The 11,271-nt window shown below is 43.8% G+C and overlaps 1 protein-coding gene across 1 annotated transcript in view; it reads left to right on the top strand.

Moving 5' to 3' along the window:
• Positions 1 to 2,839: 2,839 nt before the first annotated feature.
• Positions 2,840 to 11,271, top strand: part of HGFAC (HGF activator) — a 68,876-nt gene continuing 60,444 nt past the window's right edge. The window contains exons 1-3 of the mRNA XM_065405654.1: positions 2,840 to 2,938; positions 4,661 to 4,715; positions 7,338 to 7,434. Of these exons, the coding sequence (XP_065261726.1) occupies positions 2,840 to 2,938; positions 4,661 to 4,715; positions 7,338 to 7,434 (251 nt within the window). The remainder of the gene's footprint in view (positions 2,939 to 4,660; positions 4,716 to 7,337; positions 7,435 to 11,271) is intronic.

The raw sequence follows: 11,271 nt of genomic DNA, 5'->3' as shown, positions 1-11,271 counted from the left end.
CTCCGAGCCCCTGTACATGGTGTTCCATAAGGATAAGGTCCAGCTCCGCCCACATCCTTCGTTCCTCCCAAAGGTGGTCTCCGCCTACCACATGGGTCAGGTCCTCTGCCCCAAGCCCCATGCGTCCAGTGAGGAGTGCCACCTCCACACGCTGGATGTGAGACGTACTCTGGCCTTGTACCTGGAGTGGACTAAGCCATTCAGGAAGTCCTCACAGCTGTTCATCGCCTTGGCCGAACGCATGAGGGGTCGGCCAATCTCCACTCAGCGGCTCTCCAACTGGATCACCTTGTGCATCCGTACCTGTTATGACCTGGCGGGATCCCTCCACGGTCAATTGTAAGGGCACTCTTGACTAGGGCGCAAGCCTCGTCGGCTGCCTTTTTAGCCCATGTCCCCATTCAGGACATTTGTAGGGCCGCCACATGGTCTTCAGTTCACACATTCACCTCGCATTATGTGATCGTCTCCCAGACCAGGGAGGACGCCAGGTTCAGCAGGGCTGTGCTCCGTCCCGAGAGTTTGTGAACTCCTACCCACCTCCAACAGATATAGCTTGGAATCACCTATTGTGGAATGCACATGAGCAATCACTCAAAGAAGAAAGGACAGTTACCTTTTCTGTAACTGGTGTTCTTCAAGATGTGTTGTTCATGTCTATTCCACATCCCACCTCCTTCCCCTCTGTCGGAGTTGTCTGGCAAGAAGGAACTGAGGGTGGGGGGAGCTCGCAGCGCCCCTTATACTGCACCAGGCAGGTGCCACTCCAGGGGTCACGGGGGGCGCTCCCCCCCTACGGGTACTGCTAGGGGAAAAACGTCCGGCACCGGTGTACATGGTGAGCATGCTCACCTATTGTGGAATAGACATGAGCAACACATCTCAAAGAATACCAGTTACGGAAAAGGTAACTGTCTTTTCTCTATGCTGTCAGCAGCTCTGGCTCCCAGATGTGACAATTCCCGGTGGTGACAGCAGTAGTGGCTTCTTCTTTTTCCTTGTATTATAAAGCATTGCGTTTCAGCAGAAAGTTTAAAGTTGCCACTCAACCAGCAGGATACTGTACAGTGCCTCTCTGCTTGTCAGTTCCCACTCTTAGGGAAAGGAGCCAGTAGCAGAGACTGCGTCAGAGAACACAGACAGACTAGATTATGGCATCATCATCAGTACTTTGTGTCATTTCTTGTTTTAGGTAAATAAATAAGTTATCCTAGATCCTGCCTCGGTCGTCACTGAAATACTGCAGTTCTGGCCCTAGTGGTGGCTGGTCCTGGATCTGACAAGGGGGGGAGGAGGCTGCTTTCTTTACTGAACGGTGACCCCTAGGTAGTGACTTCCCTCCCAGCTTTCAGGTGTACTTGCTGGAACAGCAAACCAAGTGACTGAATTAGCAATATCAGTTGGCTGCCTGGCTCTTTCTTGACCACATGGAAAGGCCAATTGGGATCACTGGTAGTCCACAAACCATAGTATGGGACCTGCCATTCTGGAGCCCAGTTAACTGGAGAATGGATGGTGTTAGAGGTAAGGCATGAGACTGATAGCTGGGAGATGTGTGTTCTATCCCTGCTGTGCCACAGAATTCCTTTGTGACCTTGGTGAATCATTTAACGTCTCTGTATCTCATACTTCCCATCTGTAAAATGGGGGATAATTATACATACCTACATCACAGGTTCTGTGGGGATTAATTAATTTCAGATCCCCTAAGATAACAGATGCTATGTAAGTGCCAAGTATAATTATTATTTATTGCTGAATCTGGAGTGAATTCAAAATTCACCCAGCCTTTGTTGTTCACTTTTAAGGCGTTGCCTACACTAGGAAGGTTTTGCCTGTATAATTATACCAGTATAACTATACTGGCAAAATCCACTAGTGTGGACACAGTTATAGCAGTATGAAAGGACTTTCACTGGTATAGTTTATGCCAATTCCCCCACTTATAAGCACAGTTATACTGATATAACTGTGTTCACACTAGGGCTATGTCTACACTGGCACTTTCATTGTTAGAACTTTTGTCGCTCAGGGTGAGAAAAAACAGCCCCCTGAACGACAAAAGTTTTAACAACGAAAAGCACCAGTGTAGACAGCGCTTCGTTGGCAGGAGCTACGTTGGTAAAAATTAAACCCTTAACTGACTTAGCTATGCCGATAAAACTTGTAAGTGTAGACCATACCTTCCTATAGAATGGGTTTATTGTACCTAGTTTCTGTTTTGTCAGAGTAATGTGTATTTTCTTTCTCTTTTATTTTTTCCTAACTCACTGCTCCAGCATTCTTATAAGTAACTGCTGGGCAGGTAACCATCTGTTAATGAGTAATTCTTGTGTTTGTCTGATATTGGCATTGATCTGTTCCATGTTTTGCCGCATAACATAGTTTCCTGAGTGGCTTGTTTGGAGCTCTTCATAATTACTGTATCATGTTTATAATTACATATCAAAGGAAAAGAGAGAAGAAGTGCTTCCCTTGCAAATAGCTTTCTGAGTACAAGTAACATCAAGCTGGACCCTGTGGATGTGCTGAGTACATGTCATGCCCACTGAGTTCAGGGCAAGTGGAGGGCACTTATCTCCACACAGGGCCCTTTGAAAGCTATTCAGTCCCTGTGGTTTTAGTAAAATAGCTCCAGAAACTGCATTCACATCAGCCCACAAAGAAGTTAATGATTAACATTGATAAGAGCTCTGATTACTTAACAAGTTAAAATACTCTAAAGTCAAGTGAACCACTGGGAGATTTTGGTATATCCAAATCTCTTGCAAAAGCCTGCAGCTGATTTATCCTCCAGCTTCAGACCCCTGGGCAGCAGAACAGCCCAGCCTACGGCTGTATGCAGGGCTTTTTGGAAAGGAAAATGAAGATGAAAGCCTGCAGTCCTTTCATTGTTGTCATCCTGGCTTTGACTTTCAGCAGTGACTGTACAGGGATGGTAAGTGTGATTTTCTTGTGATTTGGAATGGCTGGTCAGTGCACCAAAGGCTGGACATGAAACGACAGGCACCAGATACTTATACTTGGGTTGAATGGGTAGAGCCGGACGGCAGGCTGAATTACACAAAGCAAGTTAGCTGACAAAATCTTTCTTCATGGATAATTTATCTGATAACTTTGTGGAAAATCAGGTATCATGTCATGCTAATAATACTACAATGGCTATGCATATAGGAGTCCTTTCACCTACCAGTAGGGTGGAAAACAGCAACCAGCATGTAATACACTGCCAAGTTATCAAGGGAGGAGCACACATACAAGAAATGCCGGGGATCTGTAATGCTCTTGCCGAGCAGACAGGAGCACGTTATAAGGGTTCATCTATAAGACCCACCCCGTGCATCAAACTTCATGGATCTGTACCTCTAGATTGCCCTGTTGGGGTCTGAACATGTGCATCTACTGGAATGTAGGTATTTCACACTTGGTGCTCAGGCTACTAAGTTTTCTCCTGGCTCGGGTCCTGATACAGCAAAGCACTTATGCATGTGCTGAACTTTCAGTGCTTCTATGCTTAAAATTAAGCAGCACATACATAAATACTCTGGATCTGGGCTCAAACTAGTAGTGGCTAGGGGAGGGGCCATTAGGGATTAATGATAACACTAATATTTGTGTCTATATATTTTTAAAGAATTGACTCAGAGCCATCTAACTGCACATAGCTAGCCTAGGTAACCACCTGTTCTTACCTCTTTTGCTGGTGTCCTCACCCACACCTTTCAACAGTGTATTACATGTTCTAGTTGAATCTTGTCTTGGACTGTAAGCATTCTAGGCCAGGGAATGTCTCTCTCTGTGTTTCTACAGTGCCTAGCACAAACGGCCTCAATCCTGATTGGGCCACTGGGTGTTGGATCAGGCCTTAGGTTGGGAGGTGATGGAGCTGTTGTAGGCTCCAGACTGTGGAACTTGTTTCTTCCTTGCATCCATCTAAGCTTTTCCCTGTAGTAATAAACATCTCAAGCTGCTTTTTTAGAAGAATCATGCTTGGCTCCTTATTTATTAACTTCCCTCTATTTCTCCCCCTTCCTTATGTGCCAGTTCTCTTGATTGTTTTTCTGATATTGAATTTATATTATATGGATATTGTATTTTAATCACGGCTTTATTGTTATTTGTTGTCCTGAGTGCCTTTGGTGGCGGTGGCACTTTATATGTCCTACTATTATTTCTTATTTCTTGTGGCTGATTAGAATTAACATATTTAGTTTTATTGGTGTTCATTTCCTGATCAGTGAGCCCAAATAGAGATTGCTTATAACTCAGCCCATGGGGAACACTGCTAAATGATGTGAAAGGTCAAAAGGTTGGGGCATTATTCATAGTTGTGAACTAGCTTTGAAAGACATGCTCCCCGCCAAAAGAAATAGGAACATATGTCCCTAGATAACAGAGAGATATAATGAAGCTTGTCTTCTGCATTCTTGTACCATGTTTGGCTTTTCCTGGATAAGCCACGACCTTTCATCAGCTAATGTTTGTTTATCCCCTTTCACAAGACTGCGCCCTAGCCAAAACCACACACAAATAATAGGATTCTTGTAGAAGTGCTACATAACAAATGTTTTGGGACTCCTCTGAATGTATGTTTCGTCCTTACAGAATGTTTCATGTAATGGATTTATGTATTTTCAATCTGCATTATTTTTATTTGTAGAACCGTGGGTCTACACAAAGAAGAGGCCCAGTACATGAAAGCTTTCACCACAGAGGTACCAAATCAGTTCTAATAGGCATCAGTAATAATAACAAACGGTTTACCTGTATCTATGCTATGCAACCCTATACCAAGCCTGTTTTTTGTTTCAACGTGAACTCTTAAAGACAGTGGCGGAGGAACAGAAAGAAAAGAACAGTGCATATTTAATTATTTATACACAGTGGAGCAGTTCTAACAGGAAATACTGAGAGACACCTGCCTCAGAATATCCTATAGTGCAGTGGCTAGGGCACCCTTCTGGGTGGGGAAAAGCCAAGTTCAAATCCCTTCTCCACATCAGGCAGAGCAGAGAATTGACCTGGGTCTCCCACATCATGACTGAGTGCTCTAGCCACTGGCTAAAAGATATAAAGGTGCTGGGGAGACAGCACCACCTCTTCCTCTGGTGATGTTATGTGCCGGACCCAATCTGGTAGGCAGATTCTGAGAACACCTACCAGATCAGGCGCCACAGGTAAGATAGGCAGAACGCCTAGTCTGAGGATCATGCTGGGACTTAAGTGTGAGCTACATGCAGGTATCTAGACTGAAGTGGCTGTGCACCTGCCCAGTGGCAGATTTGTAAGCACCTAAGGGACTTTACCTGTGGAAATTCAGGCCCCTAAGACTTTAGGTACCTACAGTGTTAGGTGGCAATTGAGGGGGAGGGTTTGCGTATCTAAATTTTGAATTTTAGCACCTAAAGTGACAGCGAGGTGTCCAAATCCCTTTGTGGATCTTGCCCAGGAGTTGGTGGAAGCTCTCTAAAAATGGAGGGGCCACAGGTGCCCGAACCATGGCCCCGCCCTCACACCATCCCCTCCCTCAAGGCTTTGCCCCCATGCTGCCCCTTCTTCCTGAGCCCTCGCACCACTGCTTCCCCTCAAGGCCCTGGCCCTGTGCCGCCTCTTTCCCCCAAGACCCCTCCCCCTGCTCAGTCCTCTTCGCCCCTCTCCCCCATTACTTGCCCTTATGGCCGGTAAAAAGTAGGAGGGCCTTATCTAGCCTTACCTGCCTTATAGGGATCCCATCATCCCTCTTAGGCAACTGTACTACTGAGGTGGTGGGCGTAGACTCATTGCTTCTAGAAATCCATCTCAGTCCATTTTTCTTCACTTGTAATGAGCCTATATATTCCAAAAGTGATGATCTGATCATTCCAATCAATGTTTGCCCCCATATTAAGTATCTTCTTCCACCCTTTACAACCCTCCTACCCCTTTGGCCATTTTTGTCTATTTGCTTGTTTTACAGGCTGACACTTTACTTTAAATGGATGTTATAATGTGGTATAGAGGCCCAATGAGTACTACAGTAACTCCTCGTTTTAGTTATGTTCCTGAAAAATATGACTTTAAGCGAAATGATGTTAAGCGAATCCAATTTCCCCATAAGAATTAATGTAAAGGGGGGGGTTGTTAGGTTCCAGGGAAATTTTTTTCACCAGACAAAAAACTATAGATTATATAGATATACACACAGTATACGTTTTAAACAAACAATGTAATACTGTTCACAGCTATGATGATTGTGAAGCTTGGCTGAGGTGGTGAAGTTAGAGGGTGGAAGAGGGAGGGATATTTCCCAGGGAATGCCTTGCTGCTAAATGATGAACTAGCACTCGGCTGAGCCCTCAAGGGTTAACACATTGTTGTTAATGTAGCCTCTCACACAAGGCAGCACGAACACGAGGGAGGGGAGACAGCATAGCAGACAGAGAGAGAGCGAGAGAGATGCACCTTTGCCCCTTTAAATAAGCTGACCCATTCTTAAGTGCATTGTTTTTTTAAGTGGATCAGGAAGTTGAGACAGCAGCTGCTGCCCCAAGCTCTCTATGTCTCTCTCCGTCTGTGTCCCCTCCCTGCAGGGGTAAGCGGGGTGCAGGAGCAGGGTGGAGGGGGACACCCTGACATTAGCCCCCCCTTCCTCTCCTGCACAGCAAGCAGGAGTCTCTGGGAGCAGCTCCAAGGCAGAGGGCAGGAGCAGCACATGGCAGTGGGGGGAGGGACAGCTGAACTGCCTGGCAATTGATAGCCTGCTGGGCGGCTGCAGCACGGGGAACTTAGGGGAGCAGGGAGCTGATAGGGGGGCTGCTGGTCCACCCTGGTTCCAAGCCCCCACCAGCTAGCTGCACCGGGCTGCCCTTCCTGCACGCAGTGGACAAAGCAGGCATCTGCTAAACGACGTTAGAAGGGAGCATTGCACAACTTTAAACGAGCATGTTCCCTAATTGATCAGCAACGTAACAATGAGACAATGTTAACCGGGACGACTTTAAGTGAGGAGTTACTGTATTTCAGATATCACAATAATATGAATGTATTATTATTAATTATTATTATGTCTGGCTGTACTGGGAATTGCCATATATTCATGAGCTGAAATTACCTGAAATTTTTATTCTACCACTGACTACTTAAATTATGTTGCTTTAGCTGTAGTGCCTGCAGATCCAGTGTACTCTAAGTAAGATTTCCTTTTCCTCTTACTATACCAGAGTTCACAAGAAACAGGATCCACCATCCTATTGAGATACCTGAAGATTCCTTTCCTTTAAATTAGCATTACTTTTGTGTAAGCAAAGAGCTGCACGTCAGTGTGTGACTGCATGGAACGTTTTACTCTTGTATTTCAGTGTTTACAGAGGATGAACAGCTATGTACATTTCCCTTTCGGTATGGTGGAAGGATGTACCACGCATGTATATCAAATCTATTTTCTCAAAAGAAATGGTAAGTCAGCTTTGCGAAGAAATATTCAGTGCTTTATTTTAAATTAAAATGAGTAGGTATCTGATCATTAGTCTTGTTTTTACCATAAATCTTTATGGGCCCAATCCAACACCCATTGAAGTCAAAAGAAAGACTCCCACCGATGTCAGTGAGCATTGGCTCAGACCCTGTATACAGAAAGAGATGGGGCAATGCCAGTGTCTTAAGGCACAAAGAATGCACAAAAGTAGTGCAGAAGAATTATGCATCATCGCACAAAAGGAATGCAGAAGAATTATTCATCATGGGTCATACATATTCTTTCCTTGATTCATATATGGGAATTCCAGTTCAGATCATTGGCAATTCCTTGTGCGGTATAAGTGGAGAATATGACCCCTCTACTATTAACTCTCTGGACTGAATAAAAGATGGAATATAAACATATGTAATCAATGCGCTAGGACTGACCTTCCTGCTGAAGAAGCAATCAAGTTTTGTGTGGGTAACAACTCAAAAGTTTACTACAGGAAAGCCAATCAAGTTTTTAGATGAAATCCTTTTTCCTGCCTGTACTTAAACTCTAGTGAGACTGGCACCAATCTCATATGGACAGTGCAGTTGTAGGTGGACTACAGCTAGCCTTCAGAATATTTATTTTTATTATTCCAGATTCACTTATTTTTTAAAAATTCAAAAACTTTTTGAAAGAGTCACGGTCCAATTCTATCCTTCCCTGAATGTGGGAATTGTTATAAATATTCACTATTATTTGTGTTACAGTAGTATCTGGAGGGCTCCAGTCAGACAGGGACCCCATTGTGTTAGGCACTGTATAAACACAGAGAAGCAGACAACCTCAAGCTTTGTCTACACTAGCACTTAGGTCAGTAACAGACAGAAGTTTCACTGGCAAAAGCACCAGTGTGGACAGCGCTATGTCGGTGAGAAAGTGTCTCTGGGTGTCATAGCTACCGCCACTCGTTGGGGGTGGTTTAATTATGCCAGCAGGGGAGAGCTCCCCTGCTGGTATAGAGCAGCTACACAGGAGACCTTGCAGTGGCACAACTGTGCTGCTGTAAGGGCTGTAGTGTAGACATGGCCTTAGTTTACTACCAGACACAAGAAGTGGGTATAAGAAGACAAAATAGAGAATGGACTAGGAAGTACAGAGGTATGACCATCTTTTTCATTATAGATGATTCGTAAGTGGCAGATTTAAGGGTGTAGGTAAATGTGATAATGTTACAGAATGTGTTTGTAAATAGATATGCAGTAGAAGGCAGGTTCTAGCCCTTAGATTTTATTTTGGACAAGTGCCTTTTTTCATGATTGACACAAGTGTTTCTTTGACTGCATATCTATTGTGAGTGTAAAGTGCTAGTGTGGTGTAGGCACCATAGGTCAGTCTCATGTGGACTCATTTAAACTAGTGTTGTTGTAAATGTGTCGGTCTCAGGATATTAGACAAGGTGGGTGAGGTAATATATTTAATTGGACTAACTTCTGTTGGTGAGAGAGACAAGCTATCCATTGTTGAAACTGATTGTGATGTTCAGGAAGTTGAGGCTAGTGTGGGAGTGTTCCAGAGAGAAATGCACCACAAAATGCATCATGAAACCAATTATATACCTGAGATACATTGATGATATTTTCATCCTCTGGACAGACAACTTAAACTCCCTCACAGATTTCCACCATAATTTTAACACCCACTCCCTGTCCATTAAACTCTCTCTGGAATGTTCCCGCACCAGCATCAACTTTCTGGACACTACAATCAGCTTAAATAATGGAACTCTACGAATGACTATATACAAGAAACCCATGAATCACCACACCTACCTTCATAGATCCAGTAACCATCACAAAGATACCAAGAAATCTGTTATCTACAGCCAGGCACTCAGATACCACAGAATAAGCTCCCAAGAGAAAGTCCGGGATATACACCTTAACACACTTAAAACCGCCTTCACCAAACAAGAACACTCCACCAGAAAAGTAGATTGCATCATGGAATGGGCCACCAAAATACCTTGAGAGAACCTGCTTCAATACATAAATAAAACTCCCTCTGGCCGCACGCCCCTAGTTGTCATCTACCACCTCACTCTGGAACCCATACTGGGTATCATTACACAACTACAACCCATACTCGATGGGGACCCCATCTTGCAAGAAATCATTCCTGAAACAACCTCCCACCCAACCTCTCTAAACTCATCATCGAAGCAAGCTCCCCACAGACCAGGACACACCAACTCAAAGCGACACCAGATCCTGTCAGAACAACAGATGCAAAACCTGCAGAAATACCTCCTCCGCGCCAATGGTCAACACCTGCCATAACACTCTTTTCAAGATCCATGGGTGCTACACATGCTTATCACAACATGTGGTATACCTCACTCAGTGACTAAATGTCCCAATAACAACTATGTGGGTGAAACCAGACAATCACTACGCTCTCGAATGAACTCACACAGGAAAATGATAAAAGACAAGAACACCCTATCACCTGTGGGTGAACACTTTTCACGAAGTGATCACTCTATATCTGACCTATCCGTCCTCATCCTCAAAGGAAATCTGCATAACACTTTCAAAAGATGAGCCTGGGAGCTTAAATTCATAACTCTTAAGACCATGATGTTTAGTGTCTAGCAAAAAGACACTGGATTTATGGCTTATTACAACAGTTTGTAACCCACTAGCCTCCCCTTTTTGACATATGACTGCAGAGATGTTAATGGGCCACTTCAACTTGAACTGTCCCTTAGAATATGTGCTAGCTACTTATACTACACTATTTGTTCTATCTTGTATTTAGCTGTGACGCTCTGATTACTTTTTCCAGACCCGAGGAAGAGCTCTGTGTAGCTCAAAAAAGCTTGTCTCTCTCATCAACAGAAGTTGGTCCAATAAAAGATATTACCTCTCCCATCTTGTCTCTCATTTAAACTAAGTAATTCAAGCTAGGAGATCACTTCTGATTATCCTGATTATCCACAGGTAAATAGCTGATGAGAGAGGCACCAATGAAACAATATTTCAAGAGTATCTTAATTCAATATATATAATGTGAGCAATTTTCTTTCTTGAAACCTGCATCCAAATGAGCCAACACACTAGAGATCGATCTTTAGGCCCATTTTAGTTTATTTCATGTTCAGGGGGATTCTTAATTATACCTGAAATCCTCCATATATATCTTTAACTAACTATGCCATAGAAATTGAAAAAGAGCCAATGTGTGGGATCCAGGGTTGGAGCACAGTTGAGAGCTGACCTTGGGTGGCTTTCATTTGTGCTTCCTGTTTTCAAATACAGTTTACAAGTTGGCAGATAAGAGAGGAGGTAGCTGTAGCTGCCTGATTTTGACAAGTCATGTCTGTTTCATCTTTATCTCTGACCTTTCTAGCGAACATATGCTCTTCTCTCATAAGCTAAAAGCAACCTGACATGTCTTCAGAGATCTTGATGCCAGAAAACTAGCACTGCATAACAAAGAGAGTGCTGCCTTGTGCATTGTTTTTGTTAGCTTATGTGCATATGAGTCTGTATATGATAATGTCATATGTGATAATGGACTTCAGATGACTCTGCTGACTGGTGAGCAGATAAGACTTCACTTCCTCCCTGCTCTTTTTGAGGTGGCTTATACTGGGAGGGACTTTATCAGGGACTGTCATTGTGTCTGGCCCCTGCTCAGCTGTTTGGCACAACCTGGCCCTTTATATAGCACTTGACAAACTAAAACAGTTGGATAGCGCCACATTGTTCTGCTGATTTAAAGCTTTCTAGATACATTGCTTAACCTGAGGGTTTTCCTATTTAATACCTGTTTGAAGTGTT

The sequence above is a fragment of the Emys orbicularis genome, chromosome 5 (genome assembly GCF_028017835.1).
Source record: "Emys orbicularis isolate rEmyOrb1 chromosome 5, rEmyOrb1.hap1, whole genome shotgun sequence".
NCBI classification, from domain to species: Eukaryota; Metazoa; Chordata; order Testudines; family Emydidae; genus Emys; species Emys orbicularis.
Note: the sequence above shows the minus strand (reverse complement) of the source record. Positions and strands in the feature narration are given on the sequence as shown.